At 35.0% G+C, this 18678-nt stretch overlaps 2 protein-coding genes across 2 annotated transcripts; one reads left to right on the top strand and one right to left on the bottom strand.

Annotated features, from left to right (window-relative positions):
• Nucleotides 1-793: 793 nt before the first annotated feature.
• On the bottom strand, nt 794-2932 carry LOC140985893 (uncharacterized). The gene has a single exon (XM_073453840.1). The coding sequence runs from the start codon at nt 2930-2932 to the stop codon at nt 794-796; it is 2139 nt and encodes a 712-aa protein (XP_073309941.1).
• Nucleotides 2933-7373: 4441 nt separating this feature from the next.
• On the top strand, nt 7374-12448 carry LOC140985835 (sister chromatid cohesion 1 protein 3-like). The gene is made up of 14 exons (XM_073453789.1): nt 7374-7615; nt 8499-8757; nt 8834-8880; nt 8971-9020; nt 9109-9173; nt 9255-9595; nt 9676-9793; nt 9873-10009; nt 10100-10542; nt 11191-11230; nt 11301-11382; nt 11498-11645; nt 12093-12224; nt 12325-12448. The coding sequence occupies exons 1-13, from the start codon at nt 7492-7494 to the stop codon at nt 12195-12197; spliced, it is 1959 nt and encodes a 652-aa protein (XP_073309890.1). The 5' UTR covers nt 7374-7491; the 3' UTR covers nt 12198-12224; nt 12325-12448.
• The last annotated feature ends 6230 nt before the right edge of the window (nt 12449-18678 follow it).

Raw genomic sequence — 18678 nt, 5'->3', positions numbered from 1 at the left:
GAAAGCAATAATAATTATAACCACCTACTCTATCAAGCATCTGGTCAATAAAAGGGAGGGGGAAGTGATCTTTCCTAGTCGCATCATTCAATTTCCTATAGTCTATACACACTCGCCAACCAGTCACTGGACGAGTTGAAATCAATTCATTATTCTCATTTCTCACCATGGTTATACCACCCTTCTTAGGCACTACTTGTACTGGTGAAACCCAAGAACTGTTAGATATAGCATAAATAACACCAGCATTTAACAATTTTAATACCTCAGCTCTCACAACTTCTTTCATGGCTGGATTAAGCCTCCTCTGATGATCAACATACGGAGAATAAGATTCCTGCATCAAGATCTTATGCATACAAACAGTAGGGCTAATCCCCTTTATATCAGCAATTGTCCATCCCAAAGCAGATTTAAATTCTCGCAACACCCTCAACAACCTATCTTTCTCATCACTAGTAAGAGCAGAAGATATAATTACCGGATATGACGAACTCTCATCTAGGAATGCATAGCACAAATGACTCGGTAAATCCTTCAATTCATGGGATGCTTTTGGTACCTCTTTACTTGCGTCTTCAAGTAACTCTTCATGACGGGCATCTATCTTTTCTTTATGTAGCGTATTGAGAGCAAGTAATTCCTCTCGCACATCCCAATCCTCTTCATCCACAATAGAAGCTGATTCCAATAAGCATCTCTCCAAGGAATCTTTTGTCATCCTACCTGCACCAATATGAGATACACATGAATCAATTATATCAATACTATTACAAGTACTTACCTCATTTGGTCATCTGATGGTGTTGTAGATGTTGAACATGACTTCCTCTCCACCTACTCTCAATGTGAGCTCGCCCTTGTGCACATCAATCAAATCTTTTCCGGTGGCCAAGAACGGCCTTCCAAAGATAAATGGCGTCTCCTGGTCTTCCTCCATATCTAGAATGACAAAATCAGGAGGAAATATGAATTTGTCTACCTTTACCAGCACATCATCCACTATCCCTCGTTGATATGTAAGTGATCTGTCCGCCAGCTGCAGAGTAATAGTGCTAGGCTTCACCTCACCAAGCTCCAAAGTCCTGTAAATAGAAAAAGACATCAAATTAATACTTGCACCTAAATCACATAAGGCCCTATTTATTCTAGAACCACCAATAACACAAGGAATAGTAAAACTCCCTGGATCTTTGAGTTTCTGTGGTAGTTTCTTCTGGAGTATGGCACTGCACTCTTCGGTTAGCTTTACAGTCTCAAATTCTTGAAGTTTCCTCTTGTTGGACATCACATCCTTGATGAACTTAGCATAATTGGGCATTTGCTCCAATGCATCAGCAAATGGGATGTTAATGTGTATTTTCTTGAATATTTCCAAAAACTTTGCAAACTGATCATCTAATCCTTTCTTCTTGAACCTCTTAGGATATGGAAGATTCACCTTCGGTAAAGGTTGTTGTTCCATCACTTTCTTAGGTTCCTCTACTTTCTCTTTGTCCACACTCACACCCTGTCCATCATCTTCCTCGACTAGAATCTCTACACCCTCTTCAACAGGTTTTGGGATACCAATTTCCTTGCCACTCCTGAGTGTGACAGCTTTGCATTGTTCCTTAGGATTCACCTCTGTATTGCTTGGAAACTGTCCTCTATTCTGATCCTTTAAAGCAATGGCTAGTTGCCCAATCTGTGTTTCTAAAGATTTCATCGTGGCACCCATATTACCCATGTGTGTCTCCATGTTATCAAGACGAGATTCGGTTTTAGCCATTCTTTTTCCAGACTCTGCCACAAACGTCCCAACTAGATCTTCAAAAGACGGCTTTCCTTCCCCTTTTTGTGTATTGAACCCCGGTGGAGGATTCAACACATTTTTGTTGTTTGCATATGAGAAATTCTCGTGATTTCTCAAACCTGGATGATATGTATTAGGGGGAGGGTTACCTCGATATCCTCCGTAGCCACCAAAATTCCTATTGTTGATATAATGAGCCTCATCAGGAATATGTGGTTCTTCAGTAACAACCAATGCATTTTCAACCTCTGATGTACTAGCCTTATTCATAGCTGCAATTTGAGTTGTTAAAGCTGAAACTTGTGCGGTGAGTGATGTAATAGGATCTATGGCATAAATTCCAGCTTGCTTCTTTACTCCTGACCTCTCAGACGGCCACTGATAACTGTTAATGGTCATTTGTTCAAGCAAATCATATGCTTGATCAGGTGATTTAGCAAATATCGTGCCACCCGCTGCTGCATCCACAGTGCCTCTTGTTTGTCCATTCAAACCATTATAAAACAATTCAATCTGTACCCAATCTTCAAAACCATGGTTTGGACACCTCCTCAACAACTCCTTATACCGTTCCCATGCCTCATATAATTGCTCAAAGTCAGTCTGCCTAAAAGTACTTATCTCAATTTTCAACTGTGCAGACTTCGCAGGTGGAAAATATTTAGCAAGGAACTTGGTTGCTAACTCTTGCCATGTAGTGATACTCCCCAAAGGAAGCGATTGGAGCCATCCTCTTTCTTGGTCCCTAAGAGAAAAAGGAAACAAACGCAATCGAATTATATCATCAGAAACACCATTTATTTTTACCGTGTCAGTGATTTCAAGGAATGTTCTGAGATGTAGATGAGGATCTGCAGTAGCTGCTTCCCCAAACTGGTTTTGTTGAACCATGTTTATTAATGCGGGCTTGAGCTCAAAGTTGTTTGCATTAATAGTCCCTCTTGCTATTCCTGAATAATGAGTATTTAATACCGGCTTAAAATGATCTCTGATGGGTATTGCAGGGGGTGGATTTTCATTATCTCTATTGTCAGCCATTGCTTGAATCTCTTCTCTTCTTGCCTTTCTTAATCTTCTTGCGGTTCTTTCTATCTCAGGATCAAAGATAAGCAAGTCAAGATTTTGTGATCTTCGCATGCACTGTCAAACAAAGATAAGAAACAAATCAATATTTAATGTAATACAATAAGAACAGCTCTACATTAAAATCAAGACTAATTGGTAACAATATTAATATAAATTTAAAATAAATATTCCCCGGCAACGGCGCCAAAAACTTGTTGCATGTTTTCTTAATTGCTCACAAGTGCACGACGTCAAGTTATAATAAAATGTATTTTCGAGTACAATTGTCGATCCCACGAGGAGTATGTATTTAAATTTATATTAATGCTTGTAATTAAAATAGTCTCAATTTTATTTAGAAAAATCACTTAAAAGATTTGTTTGCAAGAATAACTAAATTGAAAATGGATTTATGTAAAATATAACACCAAACTTTTTATAGCAAATAACAATGGAATAAAAGATCTAGAGGTTTGATTTCACGCAACTATCCACCATGTGTAATTCCTATTAGCTGTGTTATAAAAATTCTAAATTCTTCTTATTCATTAGCCAAGAATCCTAATATTATCTACTCCCTTTTCCAAGTAATAAGTATATATTGGTTATCTAAAAATGAATTGTGAGATTCCCATCAACAATCTATAAATAAATAACATTTCAAACACTAGATTCTCTATAGGCTTCAATAGCATTATAGGCCTCCCGAACTCTATAAATACTATTGATGTATTTGTTCCTTTTCTTGTTTATAATTTTCTCTTCCGAGTGATAAATTGTAAACATATAAATCATTCAACTTATGGCCAATAAATTGAAAGCATTAAGATTGGAATAATACAAATGAACAAGATGAAAAACTTAAATAACTTATGTCATAGATTCCAACACATGGTTTCTAGTTTTGTTCCATCATTCCTCTAGAAATAAAACTTAGTTCATAATAACACAATCAAAACAACAAAACATAGTTACAAAACAAGAAATATCAATTGAAAAATAAAAGAAAGAAGAACTTAGAACAAGAGTTTGAAGTGCAGTTTCCGTCCCCGGATTTGTGCAAAAGATTTCTCAAGAACTTGATGAACTTGATCTTCAATCCTTTTTCAGCAGCCTCCACTCCTTCCTTGGCTCCCCAATGACCTAGATAGTGAATAATAGAAGCCTTTTATAGTCCTAGACAAGTCTTTGCACGCAAAACACAAAAGTCATCAACTCCCATGCGCAGCACACCAAATTTCAGAATTTCCGGACTTTGTCTGTCAACGACCGCGGGTGCGGTAAAGATGGCACCGCGGGTGCGCTGCTATTTCGGGGAAAACTTTCATTTTCGAACTTCAGTGACCGCGGGTATGGTAGAACAAGGACCGCGGGTGCGGTACAGCTTCGGCAGAACTTCTGAAATTCGATTTTCAATTACCGCGGGTGCGGTTCCTGTGTTAGCGCGGGTGCGCTGGAGCTTCTGAAATTTTTATCTTTTGCACTTTCCAATTCAACATTTTACTACTCCAAACTCTTATTCTAAACTTCCAAACTACAACAACAAAAACAACAACAAATCACATAAAACCTGCTCAAGAGTCACAAAATTCTAAGTTAAAAACAAGTAATAAAAGTACAATAAATTGCACTTATCAATACAAAGTTTCATTTTATCAAAGAATGTGTTTAGAAGGGGCAGATTGTGGTAAAGTTTGTCAACACTGGAGAACAACGGGCTGATTCATTGAGAAAAGCATTGTCAGGAGTGAAGTTGGCTTCCATGCGTCAGCTACTCGGAGTCCGTGATTTGAAGCCAAGTCAGGATTAGGGGGAGTAATGTGAGCAGATAATCCGGATAAGACCAAGCTGCGAAAGTCCAAATGCCGATCGAGTGAAAGGCGAAAACAACCCATATCATTTTTCTCTCTTTCTTGTTAGCTTTCTGTTTCAGCGTGCGAGATACACGAAAAGTGGTTTCCTATTTTTTATGTTTTCTGTTCAGTTTTTTTTAGTTTAAAAAGCACTGTAAGTAGGTAGATTTTAAGTACCATGAATAGAATTAATTGTTTTCTTTCTTTTGGACGTACGTTCTCTGGGTTTAAAGTTAACACATACACAAAATGGATTAGCTGAATCATTGATTAAAGGTCTACAACTGATTGCTAGACCAATGATTATGAAAACAAAACTATCTGTTTCTATATGGGGACATGCAATTTTACATGCTGCTGCATTAATTCGAATCAGACCAAGTGCATATCATAAATATTCCCCATTGCAGCTAGCATTTAGTAAAGAACCAGACATTCTTATTTGAGAATTTTTGGTTGTATGGTGTATGTGCCTATTGCACCGCCTCAACGAACAAAAATGGGACCTCAAAGAAAGATCGAAATTTATGTTGTTTATGATAGCTCATCAATAATTCGATATCTCGAACCTCAGACAGGCGACGTGTTTATAACACGTTTTGCTGATTGTCATTTTAATGAGGAAATCTTCCCAATGTTATGGGGATAAAAGAAAAATATCGAAAAGGAATTTACATGGTATACATCATCATTATTACATCTGGATCCTAGAACTAAACAATGTGAAAAAGATGTACAACAAATTGTGCACTTGCAAAGAATAACAAATCAAATACCAGATACATTTGCAGACACAAAATGGGTAACTAAATCATATATACATTCTGTAAATGCCCTGCTCGAATTGAAATTCCAAATAAACAAATTGAAGACACTCATGATGTCATTAAACACTTGAAGCGTGGAAGACCAATTGGTTCCAAGGAGAAAAATCCTCGAAAAAGAAAAAGCATAGAGAAACACGATTATCACAAAAAAGAAAATGATATTCCAGCAGAAATCATGATGATGAAAATGTTCCGTCAAAACCACACACTGATGAAAATCGTGAAATATCTATCAATTATATTAATACTGGAAAAATATGGAACTGAAAAGATATAAAAGAAATTGATGAGATATTTTCTTACAATGTGACATTTGACATCATAAATGAAAATGAAGATCATGAACCAAAATCATTTGGTGAATGTAAAAATCGACAGGACTAGATAAAATGGAAAGACGTCATCCAGGTTGAATTGGATTCGCTAAATAAACGTAACGTTTTTGGGCTTATAATCCTTACACCTGAATGTGTAAAACCCGTTGGGTATAAATGAGTTTTTATTCGAAAACGAAATGAGAAAAATGAAATAGTAAGATATAAAGCTCGACTTGTTGCACAAGATTTTTCTCAAAGGCCTGGAATTGATTATGAAAAAACGTATTCTCCTGTTATGGATGCAATTACGTTTCAGTATTTGATTAGTTTGGCGGTATCTGAAAATTNATTAAGTGAACACTTAATGAAAAATGGATATGTAAACAATTCAATATGCTCTTGCGTTTTCATTAAAAAAAACAACATCTGTATATGTTGATGATTTAAACATCATTGGAACGAATAAAGAAATTCAAGAAGTTGTGTCGTACTTGAAAGAAGAATTTGAAATGAAGGAACTTGGAAAAACAAATTATTGTCTGGGTTTGCAAATTGAACACAGAGAATGTGGAATATTTGTTCACCAGTCAAATTATACAGAAGGTACTTCCTACGACAATTTTCAGAAAACATATATAATATTGGGATGCGCAATCTACGAAATTTGTGAAGAATCATTCGTGTTAACATGAAGGAGAGTTTACGTGACTGTACTCTTTTTATCTTACTATGGTTTTTATCCAAATGAGTTTTCCTAGTAAAGTTTTTAACGAGCCAGTATAAAACACGTAATAAAGACAATCATTATATCATGATCATCATCACAAGGGGGAGTGTTGAAAAATATGAGTTATAATATTTGAATGTTGAAAATAAGAAAGTTGAATGTTGAAAATAAGAGTTATAAATATTTAAAATTAGTGTGTGATGATGTATGTAATGATATATTTATTTTTGGATTATTTTAAAGAAATTCTATAAATAAGTCTCTCAATGTGTGAAAAAATTATAATTGAGTAGAGAGAAAATTTTATAAAGTGTGTAGTTTGGTAAATTTTGAGAGTTTAAGATTTTTACTTTTTACAGTCGATTTTTACTTTTAACAAAATACATATTTTTCATTTTTATATAATATTTTATGTTAATTAGCATTGATTTCAAGTTCAACAAATAATAAAATTATTTGAAATTCTTCGTGTTCTGTATAATTAATATGTAAATTAATATGTAAATGAATAAGATATGAATTTCTATAGCAATTTTATTCTTCCAAATATAAATTGTATTCATATGAAAGAACTTCGTCCTCCTTAAATATACTAAACTATATATTTGTTTATTTAGTCAGAGTTTATATTAAAAACCATTTTTTTTTTCCATTTTTTATATGACTAAAAAATTCTGGTGGCACTTACGTAAATAACCGAAATAAGCAGCCCTGTTTTGTATTGACAATTTCGGAATTTATTGATATTTTACCCATTTCGCGCCTCTTCCCCTTCCCGCCTCTCCCTCCCCAGTAAAACCCACCCGCAAGTTAGACACACAAGCTCCGAGATATATATAGACATACACAGACCTGTATATATATGTTTAGATACATGCGAAATCGAAGAGGGTAGTCGGAAAAGACGATGTTTTTCTCGCATACATTCTTGGCCAGGAAGGGGCCGTTGGGAACGGTTTGGTGCGCTGCCCATTTGCAGCACAAGCTCAAGAAATCTCATTACACCTCAACTGACATTCCATCGACTGTTGGTCCGTCCCCATCTGTGAAGTTTCTCTGATTTCTCCATTTATTTATGGTCGATTTGTAATTTTCATCCGTGGGTCTTGATTGAAATCTATCAAACTTTGATAATAAAAGCTGACCTTTTTTTTTGTATGTAATATCTGATGCACTGGCTTTCTCGAAAGATTTAGCGTTTTTTTATTGAACTGAATGAAGATTAAAGAAATGATCGATTTTTAATTCAATGGGCTTCGGAATCTTTTATATAGTGACAAAGATTCACTGTTGTAGTTTCATTTTGCTAATCCTGAACGCCGATAGTTTCTAGAATTTTCCATTTTCTATATTTTACTTTCATTTTTTTTTTGTGTGGTAAGATTAGAATATTCTTTTAAATATTACATTTTGGTTGGTTTATATTTCTTATGCCTACAAGTGTTCCATAAAGATTATATTTTCCCTTGATTAGATATATATTTCGGTATCACAACATTATTTTCTTTGTAATTTCTTGTCGTTTGGATGCTCCAAGTAGAGTTTGATTCGGTACCTCGACATCTTTGAACCCTCTGAATAATTGAGAATTAATTTTTCGGCTCCTTTGTCTAGATAGAATGTATTTTGTATGTTGGTCAATTATATGACTGAGCCTACTGAATAATTATTATTTCAAGTTTCCTTGTAGTTGATGCTTGGTGCTTAGTCTTTAAGAGCATTATTTTGGTTATTCAGTCTGCAGTTAGTTACTTATGTGCAAAAAGGGACGATGCTCTGTTTACTTATGTGCAAAAAGGGATGATGCTCGGTTTTAATCCTTACACCATATGTCCATTCCCTTCTTTTCAAATTGTATCTGTCGATAGTTTTGATCTTCGTTGATGAAACAAGTGTTTGCTGCTTATTTTGCAGAACGAATCATGTACCCTGAGGTGCCCTTAGCTCTAAGAATGTCAGGACATCTTTTGCTCGGGGTCGTACGGATATATTCAAAGCAAGTTGACTATCTCTATGACTATTGTAATGATGTAAGGATTACAATAAATAGAGTCTTTACATCTGTCAATGTCAATCTGCCAGAAGATGCCAATCATGCTCCATATCATTCTGTCACTTTACCGCAAACTTTTGATCTTGATGCTATGGATGTAGATGATTTTTATAAAGACTGGTATGTTTTGATGAAACTGCCTACATTGTCCTCTGTTAGAAAAATATGCTGATAGATTCAGGAATTTGTCTTTTAGGGGCCAAGATCCACACGTTAAGAGCCAGGATGATATAACGTTGATGGGTATTGATGTTTAAATGGCTGCTCTCTTGTTTATTATCTTTTTTTCTCCTATTCGTACTGATAGTGAGCCTCTTGATTTGTATCCAACAGATCAAGTTCCAACTGGAAAAGATCCTTACATTGTTGTCTCTTTTAATGAGGTGCCAACAGTTTTGTGCATCCTTTAGTTTGTGAATTGATGCATTTAAATTTTATATTATTTTCATTACAACAACGATGTTCTTATAGGATGACCTCAGAGATTCATCATTCACACAAGAACATTTAGCATCAGAGGCTGTGCCTTTGGAGGAGTAAGAATAAAGCAAATTTTCAAAATTTAACAATTCATTACCTTCTTGAATAAGTTATGAATCTCTTCGTTATTCTTACAGTGTTATCCCTCCAGTTCAACTGGATACAGATGCTGGTCATATGCATCGGTCCCGACAAAGTCCAATTGGCATTGATGAAAGAACTATTGGAAATCGCAGCCCACAAGATCCGCCAAGCATTGAAATAATGCGTAATGCTAAACAAGATTTTCATTTCAGTAATTCTCCCATTCTGCCTGATTGTGTTGATCCAGACAAATACCTCGAGGAGCAAATCCTGAAAGATAAAGAAACCTATACTCCAGTCAGAGCAGATGCAGTGTTTCCAGAAGGGCTTTCTCCTTCATCCCATAGGCATGAAGAACATTCATTCGAGCACTTGGATACCTCGATAAATTTTGGTGGGTGTTATAAGTCTATTATCATAAGAGTTTAGATATACATTGCACCTGTCAATGACATCTGATCCTTTGGTTTGCAGTCCACCGGACACCTGAGATAAAAATACAAGAAACTCCACCTGTTGCACAACCAAAAGTTCAAAGGAGAAAAAGAAAGAGAAAGCAGTTTTTCGATGAGTCAACTGTATTCAGCAACCAGTATGGTTTCTAAAAGTGATTTATTTTCACTTTCAGTTTACATATGTTCCTGTTTAAATATTTTTACCCTGTTGTATAGGCATATAAAGAATGCATTAAGCGATACCTCTGATATATGTCGGGTGAAGAAAAACTGTCCTTGTTCTTTTCTTGACATCTGGAAACTAAACAACCGATTAAAGAAGGATAGAGTCTTTTTTGAGCCCTTAATATCTGGTCAGTAGCATTTTTCTCAAATATATTCACTAGATCTGTCAGCTTTGGAGTTTCTTTTCATGTGAAACAAACAGTTTACTTGAATTGCAGGATCTTGTGCTGCTATTCAAGATATCTATAAAGAAGATTTTTTCACTTCGAAACCTCATTTTCTTATCACCGAGAAAGAACACCTGAAGACAAATGTTTCTCAATATACGAACGGTAATGACGATGATATAGAAATTGAACATCTTCGTTATAATGAGCATGGATCACCAGGAAGATGTGTGCCTCCATTCTCCAGTATCATGCCTCCTTCAACCGGGAGAAGCCGGAGAAGCCAGCTCACTCTCAAAAATTCCAACCATGAATTCCAATCAGAACGTCTGGAAACTACAGAAGGATCTGGAACGCTACCAGGCACAGGAATGGGATTATCTCCTGAACTTCCTGATTCAGAAATGAGAACACCTGAAACATTCTTCGGGGGTGGGCTTCATCATGAGCATACAGCACTTTTCGATATTCCAGAGCTGTTGAATTCTGCAGGAGTACGCCACCCATAACTCTTATAATATTTTCTTTGGAGTTTAAACTTCATTTCTTGGACTTGGCTGTGTTTTCCTTTTCGTAGTTAGTGAAGCTATCTCTTATTGCACTAATAATATTTGATTATTCCTTTACAAGCATCACCTTCGTCATAGGTTGACATGATTTTGATTTTGTGACTGTATTTCTGGGATAAAAAAAGTGTATTCCGCAAAATGCTAAAACGCCAGAAAGACAGGAATTACCGATCTTGGTTCACTGGTATCGTCGGTCAGAGACTATGTTCCTTTATGTTATGTAACAGTGTTTTAAGACCTACTTAACCTTTCTCTTGAACTAAGATCATGCTACATTCTCACCTCATTTTCACCTCACCTTAGGAATAAGTCGTTTGTATCTTCGAAAAGTATGGAAAATCTTTGGTTGCTTACAATTTGGTTTATCCCCACTTTAATGAGTTTGGATTAATGAAAAATTTACTCTTTCTGTCGATCACCCTCACACGTCTGATTTTGGAGTTAAATTGCTTCTTCTTAATCTTCTTTTTATATCGAGATCATTCATGATTCACCTAATTTTTTTTTGTCTTATGATCTGATGGGATGCACTTCATGGACATTCTACCTAACGTGCTACTATTCTTTTTGCAGGAACTTGGTTTTTTGGAACAAGATGATAATTCTCCAGCTGGTAATTTTTGATACAGAAGCTATTTTATGCACTTGATTATCAAAATGGTTACTCACCTGTGGTTGAATAGGATCCCAAGGAACACCAGAATTAGGTTTGCCCTCAATAAATCAGGGAACCCCAGAATTGCGAGTAATGTCTGCACGAACAAGGTGCATCATTTGCCTCTAGATCCCTCAAGATTTAACTGAGCCCCCAAAATATAAGTAGCATTGCATGGATTTATAGAGCTTTTAATTATTGAATTTTTTTGGGATTTGAATGCAGGGCTGTGGCTCAATATTTGAAGAGGCAGTCATCCACAACCCCTTTGTCAGGCAAATCAGGTGACTCATCATCTGGAGACCTCAGTATGAACAAGATTTTGGAAGGCAAACCGAGAAAAATATGTGCTCGAATGTTTTCTGAAACTTTGGTAAGTTCTATAAATCCAGACACTATATCTCTGTAATGGGTTTTGACTTGAAACTGAATGCCAAATAAAACCAATATCTAGGGAGTCAAGTCTCATTGTCCTGATTACACATAATTTGTATCAGACAAAAGGGTATCATGCTATCTTCCGACAGCACGTTTAAAATCACAGGATTGACAAATATATCTGTCTCAGCTTTCCTGGGAAACTATGTCTTGATTATATTAAAGGCTAAAATCTTACTTGGCTACTTTCATTTTTTCACTTCACAACATTGGATCAGATTTGATTCACATCACATGTCTTATTGGTTACTGTCGTTTTAGATTCAATTAGATCAATAATGAGGGGATTTAATATGCTTTAAACTCCATCCATTTCCTTAAGTTCAACAATGTTCCCATAAATTTTGGTACTTACCACAGCTGTCTTTGAATTTATTCCCAGGTTTTGAAGAATTATGGACTCGTGGATTTGCATCAAGAAGAGCCTTATAATGATATCACTCTGAAGATTACTCCTAAACTCTTAAAAGGACAATTCTCAGGCTGAAAATGCCCTGGTAGTTAGTGTAAATAGGTACGTGATTCTTGTTTTTATTTTCTATATCTTGAATATGCTCAAGTCGACCGGTTGTTATCGATTCTTTCTAATTATCATCTTATTGTTTGCAATGCAGGTAAATTTGTATACTAGCCGGATTCCTATGATTCAGAAAGACATCAGCAGTTTCAGAATCAGCACTCAAGTTAAAGCTTGTTCAATTTTAGGCAATCCATGGCGGGTTTTTTTTTTTTTTTTTTTTTTTTTTTTTTTTTTTTTTTTTTTTTTTTTTTTTTTTTGTTTTTGCTATCCTTTTTGTTTTTTTTTTTTTTTTTTTTTTTTAAGGTTTATGAGTTATAACTTATGAACTCTGTTACGTGTTTATTCCTGCTATCCTTTTTAGCCATGTACGCTGGGAAGTATTTATTTTTCTTCGCACAATTTGTAATTTTTTGTCAGTGGCAGTAATTGTTCATGCAACTAATTTGCCATAAACTTTAGATTTATGGGTTTTGGGTAGGGATGTCAACTTTACTCACGGGTTTAGAGCCATGCGGGTAAAACCTGAAACGAGGATGAGGATTCTTAATTTTTTCGGGTTTGGGTTCGAGGATTTTTTAAAATCTTCAAAGTAGTTCGGGACGGTTATGTGATTACTATTTTTATTTCCGAACTTGTTTCGAAAATATTATCAATAATAAAATAATAATATTATTAATATGGATATTAATAGTAATATTAATATTATCATTAATAATAATAGATAATAATAAGTTTTGGTTTGAAAAAATCTCCGAACTCGTTCACGTTTTGCACTATTAATATTTTTGAGGCATGGGGCGAGGATGTGAAGTTGATCTTCGTGGTTTCGTTTTCAGGCGGAGATCAGGGCGGGGATGGGGATAGGGATGGGAAATCCGTCATATTGCCATCCCTAGTTTCGGGCTTAGACTTCAGATTTGGTGCTGACCTTCACAATCTTTTCAAGAACAATTACAATTGTCTAGTTTTAGCTACATGCGGGGTGCCATTTTATTCCAAATTGTAGTAATTATCACTAGTACAAGGGTAACAACAGATCATGGAAATAAAACAATAATCCTGAAAATGCGAAGCAAAGAAATTATTTTGCAATTTATTACATAATTGCATGAAGTATATGTGATACACATAAATACTAATTATATAATAAAAATTTAAAATTTGATTTTCTAAAAAAATATTTTGAATCTTTTTGTGATTTATCTGTGTTTAATATCTTGTTATATTAGATGAATAAATTAATTAAGAATTTTTATAATTTACTTTCAAAATTGTTTCTCAAATTAAAATTCAAACGATTGATTTTATGTTATATAATAAATTATAATGAATATAATATATAGAACAAAATGAACTGAAACAAATTTAAAAAAAAATATCTATCTAAACACCACATATAAGACATAATATCTTAAAAATCAACTAAATTATGATTTTATCAATGCATAAATCATAATTTACAAAATGGATTCAGAAAGCTATTCTCAAAACAATGGACAAATAATAATTATTCGTCTAGATGAGATATTTTGGAGTTATAATTCTCTAGTACAACACTAGAACCTGCTGGGAAAGACTCATATGAGACTTTCCATTTCTTTTAGCTTAGGAGGCCAGATATGAATGTCACAGAAATTCATCAAGTATCCTCCACTAAATGAAACACCTCTTGTTGTTTCATTTCCTGAAGATGATATCTCCACGAGAAGAGTATGGGGATATGAGTCTGTTTCACAAAGATAGACAAAGTTAATTTTTCATTTAAGTTTTATCAAAACACAGTTAACGGATCTTTCCTGTTGAATATGATGACAAGAAAAACTACATGATTTGCAGAAGAAATATTTGAAAAGAAAAAAATCTTATGTGGAATAGCAAGCAGCCGGGAGAATAAAGAAACTCGCCGAAAATTCTATAACATAGATCATATTGGGAAATGGTTAGAAGGGATCTGCCCGGATGTGGGGACCCGGACGCTAATCATCTTCTTAATCATCTTTGGGAATAATTGGATCAATTCAATAACCTTGGGTCTAATTTTTTATTTTATACAAATGCGGAACATATCACAATAAATCTGATCTTAAACATCAAGATAAAAGTACAAGTCTTTTGCAAGTACATTAAAATCAAACTAGGGTTCAACTACTATATATCAATAAATCTGATCTTAAACATCAACATAAAAGTACAAGTCTTTTACAAGTACATTAAAATCAAACTAGGGTTCAACTACTATATATCAAGTGCTGAAGCCTATTCTACTTCTGGGTCCGAATCTCCACGCTAACTGTACTCTCTCATCCTCTTCGTGACCTTGATCATGTCCCACCTGTTGTCATGCACACATACAAACACAACAACAGCCGGATAACTCCGGTGAGAAATATATTCCCAGTATAAACCATGTATACATGCATTTCATATAAACAGATACGAAAGCATAAAACATTTATAAACATGAATCGTAATCTACGAAACATAAATCAATACAAATCTGTAAAATCAATTATAATCTACGAATCATAAATCAATACAATTCTGTAAAATCAAACTCTTTGACTCTAATTCTCTGACTCGACTCTTCCTAATCTAGGGATCCCAATTTGAATAAGAACGTAACAAATCTCCCACCTACTCTCCCGTTCGCGGTGGCGGTACGTCCCTATTCCTGGACTTTGGTCTACTCTATATCGAATACTCCGCAATAGGGTCTACTCCGACTCCTAGGCACATCGATAAACCAAATGTCCAGTGTCTTGGCAAATCAACCGAAGACTTGGCATATCCGCCAAATTCTAGGCACATCTGCCTTGGCACTTCTGCCAATGACTAATCTGACAATGTAAAATGGGCCAGTGACCACTCTGCCACAATCTGGCCCCTCTGTCAATGACTCTCGCTCAATAACTATCCGCTATCCTCTGCTTTTCTATAAATCAATAGAATAAGCATACTCATTCAAATAATATAGAGGTATGAAAACAATAACATACAAGTATGTGGTTTAGGGAAACTCAAGTTAAATCTAACTTGAGTTGCATCTACCGATTCACATTGATTTATACCCTTCTTTATGTCAATCTGATGAAGTCGAAGTCTCGAATTCGAAGCCTGTCAATACTCAATCTGGCAATGACAATATCAAGGAGTACAATATCAATATACCACTCAAATCAATACTGGTTATAATCAGAACTCAATCTAATTCTGTTTCAACTGCATAACAGCACAATTTCAATATACCAAGCAATACAAATATCAATAAATGCCAATCTCAACTCATAATCGATCGACAAACATAATCTGATATCAAATATGTATAATCTCAATCAACTCAACTCTGAAAAATAATAACAATTTCATACGATATCTGTTCTTCAATATGATTTCAATTATACGATGTCTAACATATTAAGAACACCATATATCAATTATAGCTGATTCCTTCAATATCATATTTCCAAATCATATCAAAACATACGAAAACTTACGTCCTTGTGAAGCCGTTGACGAGAGAAACACAGTACCAAACTCGGATTGAAGTTCTGATAACCGGTTCCTTCGAAATCACAATTCTAAGGTGAAATGAAGCTTTAGCTATGGATTCTCTCGATTCTTCTTCCTGCCACATCTGAAGGAAATGAAATTCATTTGATATATATATCATGCATATCCAAGCCATGTGGCTGTATCTTTAAGCAGCACGTCTCGCGCATATGCGCGACCCTCCGTGGCGCATATGCGCGAGACATTTTGTCTCGGCGCGTGTCTTCTCGGCAGCTCGTGCATATGCGCGCACTACCTCCGCGTACATGCGCGAAATTCTCTGGACTCGGCATTGTCAAGTGAACCTGCTCGCGCATATGCGCGCCCTCTCTTCGCGCATATGCGCGAGGTTCTCTGCCTGACTCGCGCATATGCGTGCCTCGTGTTGCTCATATGCACGAGGTGTTCTGTCCTCGCACATCACACATCCCATGCTATCTCGAATTGTGCCACCGAAATGGTCCGGCTATAATCACATCATTTCATACTCAATAATCTCGGATTAACAGAATACAAATCTCGGGTATCACACCGGAGTTCCCAAATAATAAAGTGCCACAATTCGGGAAGGAATTTCGGCTAAGAACTGACCGCAAATATCTTGCAGAAACAATACCAAGTGGTGAGGGACCACACAAACAATAATTTCCTCGAGGACCTTAAAAGCAAAAGATTCACCTGATTGAAATAATGAAGATAGGTGAGATGTGACTCACCACCACAAAAAGATAGGTCTACTAATAAATAAAATAATGGACCACTAACAAATGGAAGAGTGGACCACTCAACCATACACTACATGACGCTGCCAGCACAAACTGACAAGAAATAATTCAAAAGTTATTTACAAGTTCAAGTCCTAATTTGAAATCGAAGAAAACTTCTGTAATTATTAAGATAGAAGAAAGTTGAAGGAATCAATCATACTCTTCAATTTTATATAAAATAAATTTGTAATATTCTCTTTTTAGTATATGTGTGTTGTATTTCTGGCTACTATGAGTAGCTAAATAATTTATCTTATCGTCTATAGGAGGTAACTATTGTAATAATATTTAGTATGTTCAAATAAATTTATAAGTTTTGCCCTCTCATATATTTATTATTATATACTATGAGGTAAGAAACAAAATGAGGTTATATTAAGTGTTGTTGAAGGAATCTGCGTCAGGTACCATCAGTTGCGACTGTGTGGTTAGAATGTGAGGAACAGTCTGTAAAATTTAGTAGACATGACCTGACGACATTTTGGTCAAAAGGTATGCCATTTATTTTACCTTACAGAAGTCTGTAACAACGCCACATACTAAAATATAAAAAAATTAAATAAAAAATGAAAACAAGGGTAAAATTGTAAGTTAGACTAAATTAGGTCAAAATCTAAACAAAATGGACTATATCAAAACATTAGGGACTAAATCGAAAACACGTCAAAACATTAAGAAATAAATCGATAGTTTTCCCCAATTTTTTTTAAGATGTAGATTATCTAAGTATAATAAAAATATTATCATTAACGTTTCTATTTCTGTATAATTTTGGCTTGTGTTAGGAGGAAACTGGCCTCCTCTTGCTGATGAGGCAAAAATCGAGAATAAGGAGCAGAAGCAATTTTGGAATTGGTTCTTCTCTAGTCAAAGCAAGTGCTACTACATCAGCACTGTGTGAAGAGATGAGTTTCCTATTTTTTCTCTTTACTATTGTGCAAGAAACACTCCCACATTGTAATAATTGATTAGACTGCTTTGTTATTTCTATCTCGATGCCGCCGGAAAATTTATTTTTGAATTACTGGCTACGTCGTTGATGCGGCGCTTTTGGGTTTCTCACCCTTGGCTGTTGTATGTTTTCATTTAGGTATTCGACAAGACGAGTTTAAAACTATGATGGAATTCCTGTTGTGCTAAATTATATATCTTTTAAGCATCATGGTTCGATCGTTGTCTCATAATAGCAGCCATGGACTACATATGATTCGAGGCTTGCTAAACGCTAGCTCACAAGAAAACATACTATTGAGAAAGATGAATTGATACGTAGTAAGTTTAATATAATTGAACAGAAGCAATAAATAATCTCATGTAAAGCACAAATTGTAAGAAAAAATGACACATATCAATTCAAAAAGAGAAAAATAAACGTGTAGGAAACGACGACGGTCATTGCCTTCATATGTTGACAAAATATGCATATGGCGCCTCAACTTTAGAATAGTGAGATGCGCATGCGCCTCTTCTTTTGACTTTAGAGCTCCCGATAAACTCATCGATGATATGAGAAATGGCTATAAATAGCAGTGATTGAGGTTGTAGAACCCGTAACTTAGACTACGTATAAGCCATGCATAATTCTAGTATTTAAATTAAAATGATTTTTATTGCATGAGTTTCTAAATTTGATTATTTTACGTAGTAGTTTAAATTTTTATCATTTCAGTTATTTCAGTGAGGCCGGACTGGAGTTGAAGTTTGGAGATAAAATTTTAGATTCAAGAAACTTTTCCAGAATTTAATTTAGCTAGCAAGTAAGTTAATTTAAGTTATTAAGGAGGTTTGAGGATTTATTTAAGCAACTTGAGGTGAGTAGAAAATAAATTGGTTTAAGTTCCATAATTAAGGAATTAATTCACTAAATTATGTAAAGAATAAGTAAGGCTTTTAAGGGTTATAAATTTAGTAAATAATCAACAATTTCCCTTCATTTTTACACCAAATTTCGGCCACCCTTATGTCTAGACAACATCTCTTTGCCACCTCACCTTTGACCCTTTCTTTGTATTTAATTAGTAGGATAATTCTTTTATTTTTGGGAGCACCATTTAATTAATGATCAACCTTATCCTCACCTAGTCTAGATGGTATTATGATCGGCCACCTCACCCCAACAAGCACCAACAAAT

The sequence above is a fragment of the Primulina huaijiensis genome, chromosome 10 (assembly GCF_012295235.1).
Source record: "Primulina huaijiensis isolate GDHJ02 chromosome 10, ASM1229523v2, whole genome shotgun sequence".
NCBI classification, from domain to species: Eukaryota; Viridiplantae; Streptophyta; class Magnoliopsida; order Lamiales; family Gesneriaceae; genus Primulina; species Primulina huaijiensis.
The sequence above is the reverse complement of the archived record's forward strand: the minus strand, read 5'-3'. Positions and strand labels throughout refer to the sequence as shown.

Coding starts and splice junctions, on each gene's coding strand:
- LOC140985835 (XM_073453789.1), top strand. CDS start 7,492: ATGTTTTTCTCGCATACATTCTTGGCCAGGAAGGGGCCGTTGGGAACG. Junction 10,543..11,190: donor AGCTGTTGAATTCTGCAGGA/GTACGCCACCCA, acceptor TTCTTTTTGCAG/GAACTTGGTTTTTTGGAACA. Junction 11,231..11,300: donor AGATGATAATTCTCCAGCTG/GTAATTTTTGAT, acceptor GTGGTTGAATAG/GATCCCAAGGAACACCAGAA.
- LOC140985893 (XM_073453840.1), bottom strand. CDS start 2,932: ATGCGAAGATCACAAAATCTTGACTTGCTTATCTTTGATCCTGAGATA.